At 40.3% G+C, this 26,632-nt stretch overlaps 1 protein-coding gene across 3 annotated transcripts in view; it reads left to right on the top strand.

Moving 5' to 3' along the window:
- Positions 1-26,632, top strand: part of slc17a5 (solute carrier family 17 member 5) — an 80,131-nt gene that overhangs the window by 23,607 nt on the left and 29,892 nt on the right. For all 3 annotated transcript variants that reach the window (XM_063039317.1, XM_063039321.1, XM_063039309.1), the window contains 5 exons: positions 9,348-9,544; positions 13,882-14,115; positions 19,880-19,967; positions 21,978-22,064; positions 23,621-23,739. In XM_063039317.1, the coding sequence (XP_062895387.1) occupies positions 9,348-9,544; positions 13,882-14,115; positions 19,880-19,967; positions 21,978-22,064; positions 23,621-23,739 (725 nt within the window). The remainder of the gene's footprint in view (positions 1-9,347; positions 9,545-13,881; positions 14,116-19,879; positions 19,968-21,977; positions 22,065-23,620; positions 23,740-26,632) is intronic.

Genomic DNA, 26,632 nt, shown 5'->3' with positions numbered 1-26,632 from the left:
AGGTATATAAAATTATGATGGGTGTAGATAGAGTGAATGCAAGCAGGCTTTTTCCACTGAGGCAAGGGGAGAAAAAAACCAGAGGACATGGGTTAAGGGTGAGGGGAGAAAAGTTTAAAGGGAACGTTAGGGGGGGCTTCTTCATACAGAGAGTGGTGGGAGTATGGAATGAGCTGCCAGACGAGGTGGTAAATGTGGGTTCTTTTTTAACATTTAAGAATAAATTGGACAGATACATGGATGGGAGGTGTATGGAGGGATATGATCCGTGTGCAGGTCAGTGGGGCTAGGCAGAAAATGGTTCGGCACAGCCAAGAAGGGCCAAAAGGCATGTTTCTGTGCTGTAGTTTCTATGGTTCAATTTCCTGTAGATAGGTGACCAAAACTGGACACAATACTCCAAATTAGGCATTACTTGTACAATTTCTACTTAACATCCCAATCTTTCTTCTAAGTACCATATTCATGCTCTGTGTACTTAAAACTATATTGTCATATTATTATATTATTAGGAAATATCCTCTTACACCAGAGTATGACATTTTCTAATATCAGGAACTTGCCCTGAATGTTGAAGTGTTGTAAACTTGGTTTTAATTCAATGAGCTGCTGAACCAAGGCCTTCGTTGGTCAGAGTTGACCATGGATATTGCATCCTAGCTGTCTAGATGCACGAGCCTGGGCAGTACGGTATGGAGAGCAAGCTGTTGCCCATGTAGTGAGCTCCCCCTCTCCATGCATCTGATGAACCTTTATATTCTTAAAAGCTCCAGTACTTGCTCTTCTTTAATCATCTAGTTTCCATAACTTCCCTACCTGTTTCCCTTATCTTACACAATTCAGTATCCTTCTCCTTAGTGAATACCGAAGAAAAGAAATTGTTCAGAATCTCCCCCATCTCTTTTGGCTCCACACATAGCTGTCCACTCTGATTCTCTAAGGGACCAATTTTATCCCTCACTATCCTTTTGCTATTAATGTAACAGTAGAAACCCTTGGGATTTATTTTCTCCGTACTTGCCAAAGCAACCTCATCTTCTTTTAGCTTTTCTAATTTCTTTCTTAAGATTCTTTTTACATTCTTTATATTCCTTGAGCGCCTCATTTACTCCATGCTGCCTATATTTATTGTAGATATCTCTCTCTTTCCGAACCAAGTTTCCAAGATCCCTTGAAAACCATGGCTCTCTCAAACTTTTAACCTTTTCTTTCAACCTAACAGGAACATAAAGATTCTGTACCCTCAAAATTTCACCTTTAAATGACCTCCATTTCTCTATTACATTCTTCCCATGAAACAAATTGTCCCAATCCACTCCTTCTAGATCCTTTCACATTTCCTCAAAGTTAGCCTTTCTCCAATCAAAAATCTCAACCCTGGGTCCAGACCCATCCTCCATAATTATATTGAAACTAATAGCATTGTGATCACTGGACCCGAAGTGCTCCCCAACACAAACCTCCATCACCTGACCTATTTCATTCCCTAACAGGAGATCCAACACTGCCCCTTCTCTAGTTGGTACCTCTATGTATTGCAGCAAAAAACTATCTGCACAAACTCCAAACCATCCAGCCCTTTTACAGTATAGGCTTCCCAGTCTACGTGTGGAAAATTAAAATTTCCCACAATCACAACCTTGTGCTTACTACAAATATCTGCTATCTCCTTACAAATTTGCTCCTCCAATTCTCGCTCCCCATTTGCTGGTCTATAATACACCCCCATAATGGTTACTACACTTTTCCCATTCCTCAATTCCACCCAAATAACCTCCCTAGGCGAGCCCTCTAATCTATCCTGCCAGAGCACCGCTATAATATTTTCTCTGACAAACAATGCAACACCTCCCCCTCTTGTCCCTCCGATTCTATCACACCTGAAACAATTAAATCCAGGAATATTTAGTTGCCAATCACACCCCTCCTGTAACCATGTTTCACTAATAGCTACATCATACTTCCAGGTATCAATCCATGCTTTAAGCTCATCCACCTTTCTTGTAATGCTCCTGGCATTAAAATAAATGCATTTAAGAAATTTTCCACCTCTTGCTCTCTGTTTATCATTAACGGTACAAACAACTTTACTATTTTCTTTATCTTCCTTCTCCCCTACATCTTTTCCGACACTCTGGTTCCCCTCCCCCCTTGTATCTAGTTTAAATCCACCAGAGCCTCTCGAGCAAACCTACCTGCAAGAATATTTGTCCCCGTCCAGTTCAGATGTAAACAGTCCCGCCGGAACAGGTCCCACCTTCCCTGGAAAACTGCCCAATTATCTATAAATCTGAAACCCTCCCTCCTGCACCATGTCTTCATCCACGTGTTGATCTGCGCTATCTTACTATTTCTAAACCCGCCTGCATGTGTTACTGGTAGCAATCCTGAGATTGCTATCCTGGAGGTCCTGTCCTTTAACTTGGCGCCTAACTCCCTAAACTCACCTTTCAGGACCTCCTCACTCTTCCTACCCACGTCATTGGTCCCTACATGGACCACGACATCTGGCTGCTCACCCTCCCTCTTGAGAATACCGAGAACTCGATCGGAGATATTGCGAACCTTGGCATCAGGGAGGCAACAGACCATCCGGGATTCTCGATCTCTTCCACAGAGCCTATCTGTCCCCCTATCTATCGAATTCCCTATCACTACTGCTCTCCTCTTTTCCCTCTTTCCCTTCAGAGTTGAGGGTCCCATCTCGGTGCCAGAGACGCAACCACTGCAACTTGTCCCTGGTAGGTCGTCCCCACCAACAGTATCCAAAATGATGTACTTATTATTGGTGGGAACGGCCACAGGGGTGCTCTGCTCATTCTGAGGCTTTTTCCCCTTCCCTCTCCTGACAGTCACCCAGCTACCTGTCTCCAATCTTAATTCAATAAAATCAGTCTTTATGGTATAAATTGAAATAGTGAATTTGTATGATGAAACTTAATGTGAACGTGTTTCAAATAATATCGTTAGTACTAAAACTATTGGACAACTGGTCTCTTGAATTCAGAGCAAGCATTATTATTGTTACTGTTAAAAAGTTGGAAATCAGTGATTCTGAAATTGAATGTTACTGGGATAAAAGAATGCTCTATTTGGAATTCCTGATTTCTATTCTAAAAGCATTGCACTGAAATCCATCTCATTAATTAAATAGTTTTCCCTTCCAGAAGAATAGATCAAGACTAATGTTGGCATTGTAGACTTGACAATTTAAAAATACCGAGAGCTAAAAGAACTTGGAAAAAAAAATACAGAAAATAATTGAACTTAGAAGAATGACGTAGACAAAGTTGGACATTTGACTGTTTAGTTTGCATTGACATCATAAGGTTTGATATCCTCCTACCAATGTAATTCATTATTTCAAATTCATGCCTAAATCTTTGTCTCTGCTTTCAAATGCCCATCTAAACAACGTTTAGCAATGTGTCTCATATAAAAGGCTGGGACATCAGAGCAGATTGCATTTGGGAAAATTGTGATATTGTGGACTGAAGAATGATTATCACATTGAAGATAGAGACAGAATAATCAGCTCTCTTTCAGAATGGAAGTGTGTAACAAATGGAGTGCCCCAAGGGTAGTGTTTGGGCCTCAACTATTTATTATTTATGTTAAGGATGGAACACTATGTAAGGCATTAAACAATGATGTTGAGATATTATTAATGAGTATTAATTAATAAGTAGATGTGGGGGCATGTTACACAAGATGATATTTGGATTTTGAGACAAGTTATTGATGGGGTGAGTGAGTGGGTGAAGACTTGGAGTCACAGAAACTAGAGCACAGTAACAGGCTCTTCAGCCCATCTAGTCTGTACCAAACTCTTATTCTACCTAGTCCTATCAACCTGCACCCAGATCATAGCCCCTATACCCCTCCCATCCATGTACAGTACTTATTCAAGCTTCTCTTAAATGTTGGAATTGAACCTACATCCACCCCATTTCCGCTGGCAGCCTGTTCCAACACTCTCACCACCCTCTGAGTGAAGAAGTTCCCCCTCATGTTCCCCTTAAACATTTCACCTTTCATCCTTAACTCATGACTTCTAGTTTTAGTTTCATTTAAACTCAGAAAAAAGACTGGTTGCATTTACCCTCTCTATACCCCTCATAATTTTGCACACCCCTTTCAAATCTCCCCTCATTCTTCTACACTCCAGGAAATAAAGTCCTAACCTTTTCAACCTTTCCCTTTTACTCATGTCCTCAAGTCCTGGCAGTATCCAGTAAGGCTGATCAACACCTCCACCCACTAACCCCCCTCCCCTCCACCACTACTTTATAAATTCCTGTCAGTCACCTTATGTACAGACACTCCCCGTGCCTCGCATCACTGTATGAATATTCAATCTATGTATATAAGCTATCGTATTTATATTTATCATATTTTTAAATGATTATTGTGTTTCTTATTGTGTATTTATTTGCTGCATCGGATCTGTAGTAACAATTATTTTGTTTTTCTTTACACTTGTGTTCTGGAAATTACATTAAACAACACCAACAACAAAATTCTCAGTACTCTTTCTATCTTAATTGATAAATTTGGAGGATTGCATACAGTTCTGATCACCTATCTACAGGAAAGATATCAATTAAGATAGAAAGAGAACTGAGAATTTTGTTGTTGGTGTTGATTAATGTAATTTCCAGAACACAAGTGTAAAGAAAAACAAAATAATTGTTACTACAGATCCGATGCAGCACAAAAAAATACCCAATAAGGAACACAATAATCAACATAAGATCCCAACTCCTGTACTCAATTGATTTATGAAGGCCAATGTGAAGAAGAAATGCAGCTGTGCAAAGTATAGAGGGATCTAAGTCTTCAGTATGAACTGCAAAGATTAGCAGGCAGATGCAGCTAGTGGACAGGGGCTGGCCTTTATCTTAAGAGGTTAGGAATTTAGAAAAAGGAATGTTATAGTTGTACTGCTGTTGATGAGACAATACCTGAAGTACCATAACACAGATGTAAGAAATGCTGCATTAGCATTAGAGGCAAGCCAAAAAAGATTCACTGGGCTAATTCCCAGGATGAGAGGTGTATAAGATGATAAGAGGCATGGATAGAGTGAACAGCCAGGGTGGAAATGGCTAATACTGGAGGGTGTAATTTCAAGGTGATTGAGGAAAGTGTGGGGGGAGGGTGGAATGTCAGGTTTTTTTTAACACAGAAAGTGGATCTCTGGAACACATTGTTGGGGATTATGGTGGAGACTGATACATTAGGGATATTTAAGAGACTTCGATAGGTACGTGCATGAAACAAAAATAAAGCACTGTATGGGAGGGTAGGGTTAGATTGATCTTGGTGTATGTTAAAAGATTATGGCAGAACATCGTGGGTTGAAGGGCTTGTACTGTGCTATACTGTTCTTAGTTTTACATTCCAGTGAAAAATGGCTCAAAAAAATCAGATCTATCCACTTTGGAGTTTAGAAGAATGTGTTGGGGGGGGGGTTGGAGTGATGTTACTGAAACACATAAGGGTGTGTGACAGTTTCCACGTGACAAAAACTTATAAAAAGTGACCTGCTTTAAAATGGAGGTGTGTTAACTGAGCTCCATAGAGATTTCTTCTTGCAGTTGGTGGTGAAACTCTGGAATTGGAGGTATTTAAAGAGGATGCAGTTAATTTCTGAAAGACTGAGGAATTGAGGGCTGTGAGGAACTGAGGCCTTGGGCAGATCATCTACAGCCAATTAAATGGTGGAGTAGGCTTGAGGGGTCAAGTAGTCTATTCCTCTTCCTATTCTATTACGTTATTATTCTCTTAAGTATAGAATCATATACAAATACATTTACTCTCAGTGACCACTTATTATGTACTTCCTGTACCAAATAAATTGGCCACCGAGTTCATTTTCATGGTCTTCTGCTGCAAGGTTCGACATGTTATATGTTTAAAGATGCTCTTCAGCACACTACTGTTGTAATACATGGTTATTTGAGTTACTGTCAGCTTGAACCAATCTGGCCATTCTCTGACTTCTCTCATCAAAAAGGCATTTTCATCCACAGAAGCGGCGCTGATTGGGTGTTTATTATTTTTCACCTTATGCTCTGTAAACTCTTGAGACTACTGTGCGTGAAAAACCCAAGAGATCAGCATTTTCTGAGATACTCAAACCATCCCATCAGGCACCAACACAGTCAAAGTCACTTTGTTCACATTTCTCCCCCATTCTGATGTTTGGTTTTGCTTTACTGCCTGATTTAAATGAATATATGCTGATAATGGGTGGGGATTTTAATTGCTGCCTAAATCTTATAATGGATAAGAGCTCAACTAATCAGCGACTTCCAAATCGATCTGCGTCATTTATTAATTCCTTTTTGATTGATTTTGGGTTGATTGATTTATGGAGGTATCTCCATCCCGATAATAGAGAATATTCTTTCTTCCCACATGTTTATAAAAAATATTCAAGGATCGATTATATTATAATCGATCCCTGCTTCTTGCCTAGTGTTAAAACTTGAGAATATGACGCTATTGCTATATCTGATCATGCGCCTCTGAGTTTGTCGTTTGAATTTGATAATTCATTCTTGCCCACCCACCTTGGCGCATGTCTCAGACATTACTGCAAAATTCTGACTTTGTCAGTTTCATTGAAACCCAGATAAAATAATTTTTTCTTTTTAATGATTTAAGGGGTATGTGTAAATTAGTTATATGGGATACATTTAAAGCATTTTTACGTGGTCAGATTATTTCTTATTCAGCTAAACTTAAAAAACAAACTAAAGCAGAATTAGATAGGATTTCAAAACAAATTAAAGATTTAGATAATATCTATGCAATCTCCCCCAATACTGATTTATTTAAACAAAGGGTGGAACTTCAATCACAATATAACTTGTTATTAACTCATCCCATTGAAGGATATTTGCTTAAGTTAAAGAGCCAATTTTATATGTTTGGAGATAAAAATAATAAACTGCTTGCATCTCAATTAAAAATGGCTGCAGCCAAAAGGCAAATCATGAAAATTCGTAGGAAAGATGGTACCTTAGCTCAGGAATGTGAAGAAATTAATAAGATTTTTCAAGATCTTATAAATTTCAATGTCCGTTAGATTCCTCTGAAATGAATGCTTTTTTATGAAAGATTGTTTTTCCTAAAATTTCGGCTGAGGATCAAAAAACTCTCGATGCTCAAATTACTGAAGCTGAAATTCATAAAGCTATTTTTTCAATGCAATCTGGTAAATCCCCAGGACTTGATGGCTATCCTGTAGAATTTTATAAAAAATTTGAAAAGTTGCTTTCTCCATATATGTTGGAAATGTTTAAGGATTCTTTTGTGAATGGTGACTTACCCTCCACTTTTTATAAGGCTTCTATTTCTTTAATTCTTAAAAAAGATAAAGATCCTACTGACTGTGCTTCATATAGACCTATTTCATTACTGAATGTCAATGTTAAGATTTTGTCAAAGATAATGGCCAATTGCTTGGAGAATATTTTGGGTAAAATTATTTTTAAAGATGAAACAGGCTTTATAAAGGGTCGCTATTCTTTTTCAAATGTTCGGAGACTATTTAACATTATATATTCATCCTCTTTTAAAACTCCACAATGTGTTGTATCTTTGGATGCTGAAAAGGCGTTCGACCGAGTCGTATGGAAATATTTATTCAATGTTTTAGAGAAGTTTGGCTTTGGTGGTAATTTTAATAATTGGATTAAAATGATATATAAAGCCCCTATTGCTACTGTGTCACTAACAGCTGTAGGTCTCCTTTTTTTCAGCTTTCACGGGGGACAAGGCAAGGCTGTCCATTAAGTCCTTTGTTGTTTAATTTAATATTAGAACCCCTTGCTATTGCTCTTCGTGAGGCTGAAAATATCCATGGGATTTTTGTGAATGAGACCATGCATAAGGTCTCTCTTTACGCTGATGATTTATTGGTTTATATATCTAACCCTGACGAATCCATTCCTGCCTTCCTAAAATTATTTAATGAATTTGGAGGTTTTTCAGGATATAAAATAAATTTTAATAAAAGTGAATTGTTTCCTTTAAATGATTTCGTCTCTATATATGATAATACTCCTTTTAGAGTTACAGACTCTTTTAGATATCTAGGTATTATAATTACTAAAAAATATAAGGATCTTCATAAAGCCAATTTTGTTCCCTTCGTAGACTCTATGAAGTATTTATTTAGTAGATGGAGTCCACTTACATTTTCACTTGTTGGTTGTATTCATATAGTTAAAATGATGATTTTACCAAAATCTTTATATTTATTTCAGAATATTCCTGTTTTTTTGACTGGATTGATTCTATTATTTTATCTTTTATTTGGAATAATAAAAGACCAAGAATTAGTAAATATCATTTACAAAAATTGGAAAAGGATGGAGGTCTTGCTTTGCCTAATCTAAGAATGTATTATTGGGCTGTTAATGTGCGATATATGTCTTTTGGTTATACTGGGTTGATAAGAGTGATCGGCCGATTTGGGTAGACCTGGAACTGAAAGTTGTAAAACAGTTTTACTTAACCTTGTTATTGGGAGCTCCTTTACCTATGCAATTAGTTAAAGTTATTAATTTAAACCTATATCCTGTGATTAAGTATTCTTTACAAATTTGGCTCCAATTCCGCAATTTTTTTACCCTTAAAAAATATAAACTTTGTAGTTTAATTTACCGAAGTTACTTTTTTAAGCCGCCTTTGAGTGATCCAATTTTTTTACTTTGGAAAAATAAAGGTATTAATTCTTTTTGGATTTATTTAAAGAAGATAGATTGATGTCTTTTGAACAATTAATTGGTAAATATTCTCTTTCATTCTCACACTTTCTGCAATATCTTCAAGTTAGACATTTTTTACAAAAATATTTAAGTAATTTTCCATACATTTTGGAGGCTGACCTGTTAGATACTATTATGAGTATGAATCCTTTGATTAAGGGTTCTGTTGGAAGAATTTATAATTTATTATTACAATGGGATTAGCGTCTTTTATCTGAGATTAAACAGGGTTGGGAGAAAGGAACTTAATTTGACTTTTATGACGGAGGATTGGATGCGGATATTGAAGTTGGTTAACTCTTCTTCAATTTGTGCTAGCCATTCGTTGATTCAATGTAAAATTGTACATCGTTATCATTTGATAAAGGAGAGACTTTCTAAAATCTTTTCTAATGTTGATAGTCATTGTGATAGATGTAAAACTGAGATAGCTACACTGACACACATGTTTTGGTCTTGTTCTATATTGGAACAGTTCTGGAAGTCGGTTTTTTGAACAATTTCTAAAGCACTTAAAATTAATTTACAACCTAATAAATTAACTGTGCTCGATGTTTTTTCCAGTACCAGCTTGGTGCTCAGCTCGATATAACCTAGCGATTTTGGCCTTTTGGGGATTTTTTGTTGTTTATGCACTACGTGTAAATCTCAGTGTGGCAATGGTTGAGATGTTGGATGATAATGCAACTGTGCCCAAGAATGACAGTGTCGAGGCATGTCCACCACACAGCAATGTTACTCACCAAAATAATGGGAAAAAGGTAAGGTCTTTGCTCTGTCTCTTGCCTGTACACCCAAATAGAATTATTTATTTTTTAAGTTACTAAAACTGACCTAATCATAGCACAATTATTGCTTAATACAATTGATTAGGAAATCAACTTTTGAATGCAAAGAATTCTTTAATGTTATGCCTTCAGGTATTGTTCAAATTTTGCAATTGCATGTATACCTGCACTAATGATTAATGCTACTGGACACTTGTGCAGTCCAGTGTGAAAGTGCTGTGAATCTTCCTGGGTTGGATGTTGCAATGCTGAATGTCAGTCCTAAGGGGAAGGATGGATGTGCACTCAGTAGTGGGGCACTGTGTATTTCCAGTGGGGATTCTATCCATCAAGATATATAGTCGCCGAAATCTCTGTGCTTTGAAGAAGAATGCAAGAAGCAGCAACAACGATTAGGCCTCTTACACCCTTACAAAAGCCATTGACTTTTGAGAAATTGTGAAGTTTCCTCCTCAAATTAAAAGCCCAAGTGTAGCACACACAGTAATCCCAGTCCTGTGCTCTTCAGATAGTGCCTGTAATAAGTATTCATCCTCCCCTCGGAAGTTTTCATGTATTATTGTTTTACAACATTCAATCAGTGGGTTTAATTTGGCTTTTTTGACACTGATCAACAGAAAAAGATTCTTTTGTGGCAAAATGAAAACAGATCCTCTACAAAGTGATCTTAATTACAAATATAAAACACAAAATAATTGATTGCATAATTTTTCACCCGCTTGAAGTCAGTTTTTAATAAATGCTCCTTTGGCAGCAATTACATCCTTGATCTATGCGGATAGGTTTCTATCAGTTTTGCACACCTGGACATTGCAATTTTCCCCCATTTTTCTTTACAAAACTATTCAAGCTCTGTCAGGTTGTATGGGCATCAGAGAACAGCCCTTTTCAAGTCCAGCCACTAATTCTCAATTGGATTGAGGTCTGGACTCTGACTTTTCCACTCCAGGACATTAACATTGTTGATCTTAAGCCATTCCTGTGTAGCTTTGGGTTTATACTTGGGGTCATTGTCTTGCTGGAAAACAGATCTTCTCCCAAGTGCAGTTCTCTCACAGACCGCATCAGGTTTTCCTCTAGGATTTCCCTGTATTTTGTTGCATTCATTTTACTCTCTACCTTTGCAAGCCTTCCAGGGCCTGCTGCAGTGGAGCATCCCCACAGCGTGATGCAGCCACCACCATGCTTCAAGGTAGGGTTGGTGTGTTTTTGCTGATGTGTGGTGTTTGCCAAATATAGCGTTTAGTCTGATGGCCAGGGAGCTCAGTTTTGGTTACATCAGACCATGGAACCTTCTAGCTGAATTCAGAGTCTCCCACATGTCTTCTGGCAAACTCTAGATGAGATTTCGTATGCTTTTTTTTCAACAGTGGCTTTTTCTTTGCCACTCTTCCATAAAGCTGTAACTGGTGAAGCACCTGGGTAACAGTTATTGTATGTGCAGTCTCTCCCATCTCAGCCACTGAAGCTTTTAACTTCTCCAGAGCTGTCATAGGATTCTTGGTGGCCTCCTCGTTAGTCCACTTTGTGCATGGTCACTCAGTTTTTGAGGATGGCCAGCTCTAGACAGATTTACAGCTGTGCCATATTCTTCCCATTTCTTGATGATTGACTTAACTGTACTCCAAGGGATATTCAGTAACCTGGACATTTTCTTGTATCCATCTCCTGAATTGTGTTTTTCGATAACCTTTTTGTGGAGTTGCTTGGAGTGTTCTTTTGTCTTCATAGTGTAGTTTTTGCCAGGATACTGACTCACCAACAGTTGGAGCTTCCAGATACAGGTGTATTTTTACTACAATTAACTGAAACACCTTGACTGCACACGGCGATAGCCATTTAACCAATTATGTGACTTCTAAAACCAATTGGCTGCACCAGTGATGATTTGGTGTGTCATATTAAAGGGGGTGAATACTAAGGCAAACAATTATCTTGTGTTTTACGTTTGTAATTATATTATTTTGTAGATATCTGATTTCACTTTGACATGAAAGAGTCCTTTTCTGTTGATCAGTGTCAAAAATAGCCATATTAAATCCACAGTGATTCAATGTTGTAAAACAATAAAACATAAACACTTCCGGGGGAGGGAGTAATACTTGTTATAGGCACTGTACATGGATCATCTACAACCTGGATATTGAGAAATATAGCTATTACTTTCTTCACTAAATTCTTCATGTTCATTGGCAGGATCATTGTTCTCTCTCAAGCCAACACTTAGAATGTCGAAGTTATAATTATGCTCAGTCAGTTGTGAATACCAGTCCACATCACTTGCATTCCTGACCCAGACACCTGAAACATACTCTGAGCTGGAAGAGATTGCTTAAAGGACCTTTCAGCAGTAGCATCCTCATGTACTTGTGGACATTCCTGATCCATAACTATTCAAAATGAATTAGGAGCATCTGGAAAAACACCCTGGGTCTCTGTTAGAAAACTGAAATAGTAGTTTAATAACCTAAGGAACTGCTGCTCTAACACAGCGCTTCACAGATCTTCAATACCGTAGACCCACATACAAAAGTTGAAGATGTTCTTCATTGTACATAGAGTTGCATCGATCATTCACCTTGCTGGGGTTTAAGGGGGTTAGGTAAAGAAGTGCTAGAGTAATATTTCCGTGTTTTCCTGGCAATTTGGGGATGAAAAATTGAAACAAAGTATTAGGAAAGGGAGGTAGAGTTGGACCATGCCACCCCTCTGACTTGCTAATTCCTGCTCAGTTATATCTCAAATGGTAACCTTTTCACTCCCAGATATTAAGTAAGAGAGGTTTCAGTTCTTTTTCAAGTATAAATACATTCTCACTTAAATCAGATGAAAAATCAATAGAAACGAGAGATTCTGCAGATGTGGAATTGATTCCCTTCGTAGAAGCTGCCTGACCTGCTGAGTTCTTCCAGCATTTTCTGTGCATTACTTGGTCCTTGTACTCTGGCCCTTGTAGTGATGGTCTACATTACATTTGTCTTCCTTATTTTCTTGCTGCAAGAACATCAAGTTATGGGACTACAAATTTGCTTAACAAATTTCATGCTAAATGGGATTACTAAATTTAAAACTAAAGGAAGTCCACCATCCACCTAGTGAGTACAGCTGATGATCATAAATAACCCATTACAAAAAGTGAAGTTGTAAGGTACACTAGAGGTCAGATAAAACTTTGTTGCTTGGAATCTTTTCCGATACAGCCTTCATTCTTTACATGTAAAACCATGTTGCTTTCTGCTGAAGCAATATCTTTCATTTTATTAATGCTTTTCCTTCTGTAACCTTGGCATTCTAGATTTTTCTTAATCTCCCTGCCTCTGAACCCTTATTTGTGCTTCTTCAGTTCTGGCTTTGTAAAAAATCTTTGACTGTACTTGTTTCTTCTAAAGAGGGGAATAAACTGTCGATGCTTCTGGCAGAGCTTTCCTTTGATGGAACTGCTTCTCCCTTCCATTCCTTTCCTGGCAAAGAGCCTTGGCCCACCATACTGACTGTCCATAGATGCTGCCTGACCTGCTGAGTGCCTCTAGCATTTTGTGTGTGTTACTCTGGATTTCCAGCATCTGCAGAATCTCATGTGTCTAATTGCTCCAGCATTGTTGATTGTTTATTAAATTGCTGAAGCCTTAAGCTCTGAAATTGTCTTCCTAAACACTCTATCACTTGACAAGGATGGTCTTTAAAACCTTCTATTTTGATTAAGCAGTTGTTCATCTATCCTGACATTTAGTTAATATGACTCAGTGTAAATATTGTTTATTCCTTAGAAAATTTTGCCATTGTTAAAGGTATGACAGGGAGTGATAATAGCTTTCACCCTGAGAACAAATTATACTTCAAAATATAGATATTTACATATATGAGGTGGGTGGTTGATGTGCTGGTGTGTTAACTAGTTGTTGAATTGTTTCATTTATTACATCCACATCAGTAGTTTAATCTTGTCTTATCATGGTAACATACTAGTTAACATGGTGCCATAACAGCTCGGGGTGGTCCAGAGTTCAATTCTTGCACCGTCTTTTAGGAGTTTGTACGTTCTCCCGGTGAACTGCTTGGGTTCCTCCAGGTGCTCCAGTTTTCTTTCACAATCCAAAGACATACTGGTTAGTAGGTTAATCAGCCATTGTAAAGTGTCCTGCGATTAGGCTGTTGTTAAATAAGTGGATTTGAGGGTGGTGTGGTTCGTTGGGTGGAAATGCGTGTTCCACACTGTATCTCTAAAAAATAAATAAATAAATAAATAAATTTTACCGTGAACAAGCTTGCCAATGTCACATTTCATACAAACCTCTCCTTGCCTCCAACAGGGCAAAGTATATGACTGGAATTCGGATACACAGGGATGGATCCTTAGTGCTTTCTTCTATGGTTACATAGTTACTCAGATTCCTGGTGGATATCTGGCTGGTAAATTTGGAGGGAAGCTGCTGCTTGGATTTGGTATACTGGGCACTTCAGGTTTAACACTGTTGACTCCACCGGTGGCTGAACTGGGCCCCTACTATGTCATTGTACTGAGGATTATTGAAGGTCTGGGAGAGGTATGTTCTAACTTGTCATTCATGTTTAGGAATTTTGCATTATTGAAACAATTAAATCTGTATAGCAATGAAAATTTAAAAAATGCAGATGTTGGAGAAAATAAACAAAAACGCTGGAAACACTCAGCGGGTCAAGAAGTATCTCTGGAAAGAAAAACGGTTGATGTTTTGGGTTAGTTCTGACAAAAGACCTGAAGCATTAACTTTTCTTTTCTCCCACCGGTCTTGCCAACATGTTTGCAGCATTTTCTGTTTAAATCTGTAATATTTCCTACAGAAAAAAGTTTAGTTAATTTTTATGAATGTATTTGGTATCCAAAAAATGCAACATTTTTGAGGAAAAAAGATGTCCATCGGCAGTAATTGTAATTTTTGGATAAAGTGCAATGCATTATTCAAATCTCTTTTGAAAATTGTGAATTAAGAGTGATACAATAATCTTTAAGGATTTTACATACTTCACCTCCTTGTTGTGGAATTTAAAAATAACTGGATTGAAAACCTAGAATAGTACAATACAGGAACAGGCTATTCGGCCCACAATATTGTGCCGAACTACTAAAAAGCAAATCAAAAACACGCAAACGCTAGTCCTTCCTACCTTCACCATGTCCATATCCCTCCATCTGCCTTACATTCATGTGCCTATCCAAAGTCTCTTAAAAGTCTCTAATGTATTTGCCTCTACCACCATACCAGGCAGTGCGTTCCAGGCATCCACGTCCCTCTGAGCAAAAAACTTAACCCTCACATCCCCCTTGAACCTAGTCCTTCTCACCTTCAATGCATCCCTTCTGGTATTAGACATTTTAGCCTGGGAAACAGATATTCTCTGCTCACTCTATCCATGCTTCTCATAATCCTGTAAGCCTCTATCAGATCTCCCCTCAGCCTCTGGTGCTCCAGAGAAAACAACCAAAGTTTATCCAGCCTCTCCTTATAGTTCATGCCCTCTAAACCAGGCAACATTCTGGTGAACCTCCTTTGCACCCTCTCCAAAGTCTCGACATCCTTCCTATAGTAGAGCGACCAGAACTGTTAAAAGATCATATTAGTGTAAAATGCTTGTGGAGGAAGTGACCAACTTCAAAGATAATTTATTTCAAAGGTATTTCCTCATGGTTGATGGAAAATATTTAAACATTTTATAGCTAACATTGATTGTCATATTCAAGTTTAAGACCTCGAAAATATGCATTTTAGGTAGAGCTCTCCCTATTGGATCATTGGATAATCATTCCATTGCCAGTGACGTGCACCTGTCTTTAGGTCATGCCTTTCATTAGTGCATGGATCTTACATGAGTAGTCTTGCTCCTAGCATGTGAGCATATTTTAGTGCAGCGTTGGGGCTATCTCTGCTATTGAATTGGGGTATAGAATTGTTATTTTTCTTGTAGTTTAATTTTCCTGTGCTTGTTTATATTTTTGTGTACTCACCTATATACATCTGACTGTTTATTGAGTTTCCCAGTGGTTACAGTTACCTCTGTATTTTTCTGGAAATTTCTTGGTTTCAGTGCCGGGTGTCATGTTAAATGAATCTAGCTGTCGTATTGGTTAACTCTTATCAATGGAATTTTCTGGTATGAGAAGACCACAGTACTTTAATCTCTCCCCTTTCTTCTGTTTCTTTGCTGTTGTAACGCTTAATAAAGTAATCGTAAGCAACGCACAAAAATGCTGGAGGAACTCAGCAGGGCAGGTAGCATCTATGGAAAGAGTAAACAGTTGACGTTTTGGGCGGATACCCTTCATCAAAACTGGAAAGGAAGTGGAGAAGTCAGACTAAGAAGGTGGGAGAGGGGAGGAAGAAGCACAAGCTGGCAGGTGATAGGTGAAACTGGCAGAGGGGGTGAAGTAAAGAGCTAGGAAGTTGACTGGTGAAAAAGATAAAGGGCTGGAGAGGGTAGAAAACCATGGAAAAAAGGGAAGGGGGTGGAGCACCAGTGGGAGGCGATGGGCAGGTCAGGGGATGGCACTTGTTTTCAGTGGGGAAGGACAAGTGGACAAGGGAGTCACTAAGGACGATTGCTGCAGAAAATTGGGGGGAGGGGGAGGGAGAGATAAGCCTGGTGGTGGAATCCCATTGGAGGTAGTAGAAGTTACAGAGAATTGTGCTGGATGCAGAGGCTAGTGGAGTGGTAGTGAGGGAAAGAAGAACCCTATCCCCAGTGTGGCGGCAGAAGGATGGGGTGAGGGCAGACATGCGCGAAATGGAAGAGTTGTGTTTGAGGGTAGTATTGATGGTGGAGGAAGAGAAACCCCTTTCTTTGAAGAAGGCTATTTCATTAGTTCTGGAATGAAAAGCCTCATCTTGGGAGTAGTGCAGTGGAGATGGAGGAATTGAGAGAAGGGGATGGCATTCTTATGAGTAGCAGGATGGGAAGAGGTATAGTCCAGGTAGCTCTGCAAATCAGTGGGTTTATAATAGACATCAGTAGATGAGCTGTCTCCCGAGACAGAGGCAGAGGGATCGAGAAAGGTGAGAAAAATGGACCAAGTAAATTTGAGGGCAGGGTGGAAGTTGGAGTCAAAGTTGACGAAAGTTAACGAGCTCAGCATGGGTACAGTAAGCAACATCAATGTAGCCGTCAATGTAGCAAAGGAAAAAGTCCACACCTACCACCCCACTAGCCTCCACATCCAGCAGGTCCATTTCTGACACCTCAGTCTGGTTGCTCAATCTCTCTGTCTGCATATCTGGAGACAGTCTATCTACTGATATCTTTTATAAACCTACTGATTCTCACAGCTACCTCGACTATATCACTTCCCACCCTGTCACTTGTAAAACGCCATCCCTTTCTCTCAGTTCCTTTGTCTGCTCTGCATCAGCCCTCAGGATGGGGCTTTTCATTCCAGAACTAATGAGATGTCCTCCTTCAAAGAAAGTGGCTTCTCTTCCTCCACCATCAACACTGCCCTCACCTGCATCTCTTTCATTTCGCACATGTCTGCCCTTAACCTCATCATCCTGCCGCCACACTGAGGATAGGGTTCCTCCTGTGCTCATCTACCACCCCACCAGCCTCCACATCCAGTACATAATTCTCCGTAATATCTGCCATCTTCAATGGGATCCCACAACCAAACACATTTTCTCTTCTCCCCGCCCCCCCCAACTTTCTGCTTTCCACAGGGATCACCCCCTATGCGACTCCCTTGTCCACTCGTCCCTCCCCACTGATCTTCCTCCTGATACTTATCCTTGCAAGTGAAACAAGTGCCACACCTGCCCCTATACCTCCTCAATCACTACCATTCAGGGCCCCAAACACTCCTTCCAGATGAGGCAACATTTCACCTGCGAGTCTGTTGGGGTCATCTTCTGTATCTGGTGCTCGCGGTGTGGCCTCCTGTATATTGGTGAGATCCGACATAGATTGGGAAACCAATTTGCCAATCACCTCCACTCCGTCTGCCAGAAAAAACAGGACCTCCCTGTAGTCACCCATTTCAATTCCACTTCCAATTCCTATTCCAACATATCAGTGCATGGCTTCCTCCAGCCTGATGGCATGAGCATTGATTTCTTGAACTTCTGGTAATTGCTCTTTCTTCCCCCCCCCACCCCCCTTCACCATTCCCCATTCCTGTTTCTCTTTCTCAACATATCTCCTTACTTGCCCATCACTTCCCTCTGGTGCTCCTCTCCCTTTTTTCCATGGTCTTCTAACCTCTCCTATCAGATTCCCCCTCCTCTAGCCTTTATCTCTTTCACCAATCACTTCCCAGCTCTTTACTTTCCCCGGTTTCACCTATCCCCTGCCACCTTGTACTCCTTCCTGCCCTCCCCCCACCTTCTTACTTTGACTTCTTCCTTTCCAGTCCTGAAGAAGGGTCTCGGTCCGAAATGTCGACTGTTTACTCTTTTGCATAGATGCTGCCTGACCTCCTGAGTTCCTCCAGTGTTTCGTGTGTGTTCTTTTGGATTTTCAGCCATCTGCAGATTTTCTCATATTAATGTATTTGACTGCTAGGGAGGTACTGACCTTGGGCACACCAGTGGTTAAAGCATTCACTCTTCCTGAAAGGTTGCAAATGTGTCACACAATTTAAAAACAATTAAATATATGTAAAGTAACTTAACTCATATTAATGTCTGTATATTTTCCTGCTAGATGATTTTTTTCCCCCATTAATTTTAATGAGACAGCTGTGCTTGTGCAGATATGAGCTGGCACAGATTTAGAGACACAAAAGGCTGGAGACTGAGAGCTGGACTTGAATTTTACAGTGTTACGTTTGTTGCAATTTTATTGGGTTTTTCTCTAAGATGACTATCATCATTTAAAAAATTTTTTAAAATCAGTGTTTTTCATTATTTTAACATCACATTGCATTTAATGTGTATTAGGGCAATCACTCAAGTCAAGTATGATCTTCTCCTAAGGGGTTCTCCTTTGGCTGGTCCTTAGGTGGCTGGATAGCCGATCCGGGATCCACATTTAAAGCGCACTTTATTTAAAGTTCTACGTAGTTCATTTAAATTTTATACTAAGCCAAAGAAGACATATTTGTTATATGGAACATTTTAAAGAAAGAAAACAAAGCAGAAAGATTGAAGAAGAAATTGCAGAGCCTGGGTTTTTGCAGATGGTGGGAGAAATGCATAGTGGCCATTATTTCAAACAACACAAATAGTTGAGAGGAACAAGGAGAACATTAGAACAAGTTAATATTCAAATTTATTTTAAAAAACTAATAATTTCAGTACATGATCTGAGGTGGAAATAGATAGGAACAGTATTGTTTAGTTGGAAGTGTATAGGTTTACATATGGCGATGGAAGGTGTCTGGAGATCCGGTTCACTCAAATAAATGCTGAAATTACCACATTCAGATTAAATTTAGAAAAAAAAATTAGGGAGGTGGATGGAATTTGTGATATGATAATTGAGCTGATGGTAGATCCTTTAGACCAAGGGTCCCCAACCTTTTTTGCACCGCGGACTGGTTTAATATTGACAATATTCTTGCGGACCGGCCAACGGGGATGGGGGGGGGTGGGTGTTCAAGTAGGGTTAAACTCACCTCAATATGTCTTTTACAGTTAGGGTTGTCAACTTTCTCACTCCCAAATAAGGGACAAAAGTCACAGTCAAATCCCGGGACACTTTACCCCAGGAAAGACTACCATGACCATGAAGTCTTGTGCGGGCACCTGTGTGCGCATGCGTGTACGTGCCAATTTTTTTTCCCACCACAAATCGATTTTGCCTTCATCTTCCCGACTATACTGTACATACATTATTTCTACTTTATATAGGCTGTGTACTTATCATTCCTGATTTTACTATATGTCAGTGTTATTTATTTTAGGTTTTATGTGTTATTTGGTATGATTTGTCAGGTTATTTTTCGGGTCTGGGAACGCTCAAAAATTTTTCCCATATAAATTAATGGTAATCGTTTCTTCGCTTTACGCCATTTCGGCACAAGAGGTTTCATAGGAGCGCTCTACTTTAGCAGGGGAGAAACAGGATAAACCAATTTAGCCCAATATATGGGATGTCCTGGCAAATACAGGACAGTTGGCAACCCTATGTTCAAGTTCAACAGTGCGTGACAGGGAATGAGGAAAGGTGCAGCTGACTCATATCGTTTCCTCACAGACCGGTAGCACATGCTTTGCGATCTGGTACCGGTCCGGGGCCTGGTGGTTGGGGACCGCTGCTTTAGACATTCTATATATTTCCCCAATATGACAGTCTATGGTTGCCCATTTATGAGGTTGAACTTTATTTTATTACTTCTAATAGGGTGTAACCTTCCCTGCTATGCATGCAATGTGGGCTGAATGGGCACCTCCTTTAGAAAGGAGCACGCTTCTCAGTTTATCGTATGCAGGTAAGTTAATTCTGTTTAAAGCATGAACTGTCCTTTGCACTGGAATTTATGTAGTGTCTAACCTTCCCAAAGGTGATACTAATGGAGTATTAGTGATTTTTTTTTCCCCCTTTCCTTTCTTTCTTTTTCCATTCCCTATTTGGCTCCCCTTCTCTTCTCCTCACCTGCCCATTACCTCCCTCTGGAACCTCTCCTCTTTCTCTTTCTCCTATGGCCTTCTCCTATCAGATTCCTTCTTCAGCCTTTCACCCTTTCCACCTATGACCTCCTAGCTTCTAACTTCACTACACCCCTCTCCAAGATTGAAGATTCAAGAATCAAATTTGTATATCACATGTACATTGAAAAATGGAGTGAAATGTATTGTTTGCATTAACAACCAACACACCCAAGATGGCAGAGCAGGGCCATCAAATCAAATCAAGCTGAATTGTCCTTCAAACTGTACTTGGATACAGCCGAATGAGGCAGCATTCTACGGGACCAAGGTGCAAAAAACAATCATGTGCATTCAAAATAGCGAGAAATAAAAAAAAACAAGCATCATCACATAAGAAAATACATCTTTTTTAGTTGGAGACCCTGAAATACAAATCCCGCAAATTGATGTTTCCCAGCAATCCAGCCTGTTATTCCACTGATTGAACACTAGAGGGCAGCACCAACAGGCGCATGGATGCCATGCTACACTTTGGATCTTGGATGATCCGCCCATCCACCTTCCCCCTCACCTGGTCTCACCTATCACCTACCAGCTTGTATGTTTTCCCCTCCCCCTTTCTTCTTATTCTGGCTTCTTCCCTCTTCCTCTCCAGTCCTGATGAAGGGTGTTGGCCCAAAGTGCTGACTATTTATTCCTTTTTATTGATGCTGCCTAACCTGCTGAGTTCCTCCAGCATCTTTGTGTGTTACTAATGGAGCAAATTTAACATTTTATTAATGATGTCACTGGTTATAATTGCACAATAATGCATGTTTGTCTTCCTGGGTGTCAGATACATTTTTATGAAAGTTGTACCTTATTCCATAATATTATATGACTTGAATTTTAAAATGGCTTCTAATGCCAAGACAATCTTTAATTGTGACTGTCTCAGATGCTCCAGCTAAGTTTATCTCCACCTATCTCTTAAGGTGAGGCAGTATTGACTGGACTTTTGTATATTTTACAATTAAAATATAACTATGTCAGGCTTTAGTTTTTTTACTCACTGAAGCCCATCACCCCTACTGGGTCATAGGCCACAGACAGCATCTCACCAGTGTCCTCTATCCTAGTCAGGTCTTTCAAGTTTTCTCCATGCATAGCCCATCTTCTTGGTATCCTTCCTCTCCCAAGGATGAGGTCTTTGGAGCTTCTATTGCTTTGTTGCTATCCCCATGCCCAACATCCCTTTCACAGCCAGGCTTGGGACCGTCCATAGCAGAGTTTTAGTTTTTAGTGATAAAATTTAATTTGATGTATCATATTCTTGAGTGATAATGCTATTCACTTCTTTTTCTAATATGGTAACTTTATTAATGTCTTTGTGGGCACGTGGCCAAGTGGTTAAGGCATTCGAGAAGCGACCTGAAGGTCGTGAGTTCAAGCCCCAGCTGAGGCAGTGTGTTGTGTCCTTCAGCAAGGCACTTAACCACAACACTGGTGCCAAGCTGTATCGGCCCTTGCCCTTCACTTGGACAACATCGGTGTCGTAGAGACGGGAGACTTGCAGCATGGGCAACTGCTGGTCTTCCATACAACCTTGCCCAGGCCTGCGCCCTGGAGAGTGAAGACTTTCCAGGCGCAGATCCATGGTCTCGCAAGACTAATGGATGCCTTAATTGATGTCTTTGATTGGGTAGAAGTGTGTCCAGATTGTATTATATGGAATTGCTATCTATTGGCATTGTATAAATGCGCTAGTTTTCTCCATTTAGCCAATGATCCATCAATATAAATACATACATATATTTACTACCCTAAATTTGAGTCATGTACTAGGCTCTAAATATTACATTATTTTCCAGGTGCCCAATTTGGAACTGTTGTTTCACTTCCATTATCTGGAATAATTTGCTATTACTTGGATTGGTCATATGTTTTCTACATCTTTGGTAAGATTTCATAGTGTGAGCTTTGCATTGTAATTTAATCCTGCTCATTGAAATGTTGTTTTCTTCCTTCCTACCTACCTACCTAAATAGAGGTAGCAAGATAATATTTGAGTAGGTAGTGATGTGACTCAGTAAAGCAGGAAGAACCATTCCTGTGAATCTGGTAAAGTACATCTATCCAAGAGAAAAGAATATCATGTGTAGTCACAGTAAATGGGAATTTGTGCCATTTTCAAAAAGAGTATATGAATGATTTCATTCTGTACTGTCAAAATAGGTTCGATATCAGCTGGAAGCTGGAATCCTTGTACGTCCTTCCTTGCCCTTTGACATTTGCATTATTTGGCCACCTCTGCTGTAAGCAGCCAAATTGAGGAGACCCAGTTGATTGGTGTGGTTTTATCTGTCTAAGGATTTCCGTATTGAGCTCTAACAAGCTACATCCAAATGGAAATTAAAGCACTTGTTTATGCGTTATTACTTTGAATGGATAACACTTCACTAATTATATGGCTATTTTGCTTTTGAATATATTTGCCAAATATATTATTTTCAGCTAATGTAAATAACATCATGACCTGTTCTTTCTATTGAGGAGTAATTGAATGGAAATAACCCGAATCGTTAAATCTTGGAGCTTGGAAACAGATCCTTTGGCCCAACCGTCCATACCAACTAAGAAGATACCCATCTAAGCTAGTTGTGTTAACCTGGGTTTGGCCTATATCCCTTTAAACTTTTCCTACCCAAGTGTTTTTAAAATTTGTTAATGTAACTGCCTGAACCACTCCTTCTGGCAGTTCATTCCATATATAGGTTACCCCCTGGATGAAAGAGCTGCCCCTTGGGTTCCTATTAAATCTCTCTCTTCTTACCTTAAACCTATGCCCTCTAATTATTCCCAGCCCTGGGAAAAAAAAACCTATGTGCATTCACCCAATCTATGTCCCTCAGGATGTTGCACATCTATTTAAGATCACCCCCAATTCTCCTACACTCCAAGTTGTGGCCCGCTCCATCTCTCTCTATAACTCAGTCCTTTGAGTCCTGGCAATATCCTTAAGTCTTTTTTGCACTCTTTTCAGCTTAATGGCATCTTTCTTTTAGCAGCATTCTTTTTGAATGTAGTATGAGCTGAGTATTTTATGTTCTTTAGTGATTGAATTACTTAATGTTTTAAGTACAGTAATTTGTTAAATAAAATCGTTCAGTGCCTGATACTCTCGGTTTAAACTTGAATATTTGTGATACAACAATGGTCTCTGTAGGTTTTAGTTACTACAGTCATTAGTTATTGCAATTATTACTGCAGTTCTTTTATTTATTTAGATTTCAAGCATGGCAATTATTTTGCTTTCCTGTCACTTCACTTGTAGCCATTAATGGTGATGCAGCATGTCATATCAAAATTTTAATTTCTAAGGGGAAAGCATTTACTATAAATGCATATTTGTTGGAAAAATCTTTAAATTGGTACTGATGGTATAGATTATATGTAGTGCTTTTGATTTACAGATTGCCTACTTTTTTGCAATGAAATAATTTATTTTTATCAGGTGCACTGGGGGTCTCCTGGTGTCTGCTATGGTTCTGGCTGGCAAGTGACACACCAGAAAGCCACAGAACAATATCTAATGCTGAGCAAGACTATATAATATCTTCTCTTCGTGGCCAGGTAGGATGTGTGCTGTCACACAGAAAAGTTGACACATGTTGAGAACTTTAACTTCAATGTCACATCAAAAAGCGATGTCAGCTTTATTAGCACTAAATTTGCTTTCTGTAACGTTGCAGCATTTCAAATGATTTCAAATTCTTTAAGGGTTCTGTGTAACTACTGTACAACAGCAACATGACACTTGCGTCTTTACTATAGGAAAACCATTCTGTCCATAATTCTGTGAAGGTAGAAAGGGATAAGTTATTTCATTCCTTCATTTGATGAACGGTAGCTTTGTGGGTAACTTAAAGCTATTTCAGCTCCAGCTGTAAGATCAGGGTTGACTACCTGCCACTATTGGTAAGTTTATACATTCTCCCTGTGAACACTTTGGTTTCCTCTGGATTTGCTGAGTTCTTCTGGTGTTGGCAGTGCATCTAGCTCCTCCATGACTGGTAGATCTGGGATAGCCTTGAGTGCTTGTGACTACATTCTGGGCTGAGTACAACTCTTCGTAGTTCTCAACCCAGCATTGAAGCTGATATGACAAACAGTGTTTGTCTTCAGAGGGGCAGTGTTGTTGACAGAGGAACCTGTGGCCTTCTTGATGCCTTCAGACATGCCTCGTGCATCCCCTCCCTGTGTCTGCAACAGTCTGGATATTACTGCACAAATTCAGCCAGTAATGTTGATGCAGCAGTGCGCAGTTTTCTCAGCCTTGTTTCTCGCAACCTTAAGACCGTCTTGGGTGCTGGTGTTGGGATCATTCTTGTAGGCAAGGAGGGCTCTTCTTTTGGCTTCAGTCACTAGTTCCATTACTTCCCAGCTTCCATCATACCAGACTGCTTGTGTGCGTTCTCTCTTACGAACGCAGCGATGGCTGAGTTGTAGATGAAAGTACCACTTTCTCTCGATTGAGTTGTTGTCATAGGTGGAGACTGCCACAGCATCTTCAAAGTGGTCAATGAACTTCTGCATTTACTTGGCACTGAATGCTCAGAAAATGTTGATGCATGGTCGACCCTTCCTCTCAGAGTAGTGTAGCTTCTCTGGTGCGATCCTCACTTTGCTGTCTACTCGGGAGTGGCCGATGTCACAATCTGCGCTGTGATAGCTGGGAGTGATAAGGACACTTCTGAAATCTGCATGCCTGGTGATGACAAGGTCTATCTGATGCTGGTGGTGATATCGTGGTTGTCTCCATGAGACCTCCTTATGAAGCTCCTTGCACTGGAAGTGTGTGTTGGTCACACACCATCCATAGTAACAGCACAGTTCTATCAGCCTCTACCCATTTTCATTCATCTTTTCCACTTCATGTGGGTCTAAACAATTGGGCCAGGTCTTGCTGTTGGTTCCTACTCTAGCATTGAAGTCTCCCAACAGATACAACTCTTCAGCGCTAGATATCTTGGACAATGCTTCATCCAATGCTCCATAGAAGAGATCTTTATCTTTGGCGCTGGCACCAAGAGTTGGGGGCATAGACGCTAATGAAGTTGACCAGGTAGATGATGCTGACGGTGGAGAGTGAGGATTCTGCCTATCCCCCCCAAAGGCGGCTCAACAGCTGTGGCAAGTGTCTTCCTCACTGCAAAGTCGACACCGCACAGTCTTAGCTCATCCTGGGACTTTCCTCACCAGAGGAAGGTGTAGTTCGATTCTGATAGAGCTGCTGTCTGCCTGACGTCTCCTGAAGGCAGGCAATGTCAGTATTAAGTCTGCAGAGTTCTCTGTCTATGACAGTAGATTTGTGTGTTTGATTGACTGGTTTGATGTCATTCATGAGCCCAGGACACATGGTCCTGACATTCCAGCTTGCGATACGAAGAGCTGGAGCCTTCTTGGTTCCTCCAGGCTTGTCTGGTGTTGGGTTTCAGCTTGCTTGTTGAAGTTAGTCTCTGACTCCACACACCCAGTGAAGCAGGCAGGTCATGGTGGGACAGCGCCTTACTGGTTTGGGGTTGCCCAGCATGAGGCGGGCAGTAACTATCCAAAGAGATGCAATTGTCTCTCCCACCATCAGAGGTGACCCCTGGTGCTCATTCTTATGCCAAGTGGTGTGAGTTTAGAACCAGTAACTGCCACTGGTTGTGTTGTGCCAAAGTCTTCAAACATCACTGGAGTGACCTCCAGTGCTAAAAGCCTGGGCAGGTGGTATGGAGACCTTGGGCTGTCTAGATGACAAGATCTCCCTGTTGGCCTTGCTGATATAATCTAAAGGAAAACTAGAACCTGTACAATTTGATACCAGTAATTGCCGGGAGGAGGCAGGGTACACCATCCAGCCATGTTATGGACTCCACTCTGGATTTGCTGTCAGGGTTTACTCCCTTAGCCTTCATCTCTCCCAAGACTGACCCACAAGGAGGTGGGCCATTATCCCATAGCAAGGTTGATGGCTGCTCAAAGCTTGTACATGGACCCAGAGTCTTCGCACATCAAGACTGTCCATCACACCTCGACACTTTGGAATAAGAGTTTCCCTTGCAAGGGAAGTGCCTGCCAAGGCTAATGAGCTCCATCTGTATGGGTTTAGAGTCAGAATTGTCCTTCTTCTTGACTAGCTGCCAGCTGAGGCTGAGGAGCCCGGTCTGCTTCACAGGCTGCAATGTATAATGCAGCGCTCCAGACTGAGGAACTGCGGCCGCTGACCCCCAGCGCCACCACAGGATCTGAAGCTGTTCCTGGACCCCGCCCCCCCCACCAAAAAGAGGACAAGAGCCCAGCGGAGCGCAGACAAGCCCAACAGCCTATGGAACAGCAGCAGCTTGAGTGGTGATGGCAGCAGCTGGAGGTGGCGTTGGCAGGCTGGCGGTTCCTCCACCCTGCACCTGACCTCCCGGCTGTTGCCTCCCCCACCGTGCTGTATCAGATTATCAGAGAATCAAATTAAAATGCTATGATC

This window comes from Mobula hypostoma, chromosome 2 (assembly GCF_963921235.1).
Source record: "Mobula hypostoma chromosome 2, sMobHyp1.1, whole genome shotgun sequence".
Lineage (NCBI taxonomy): Eukaryota > Metazoa > Chordata > Chondrichthyes > Myliobatiformes > Myliobatidae > Mobula > Mobula hypostoma.
Note: the sequence above shows the minus strand (reverse complement) of the source record. Positions and strands in the feature narration are given on the sequence as shown.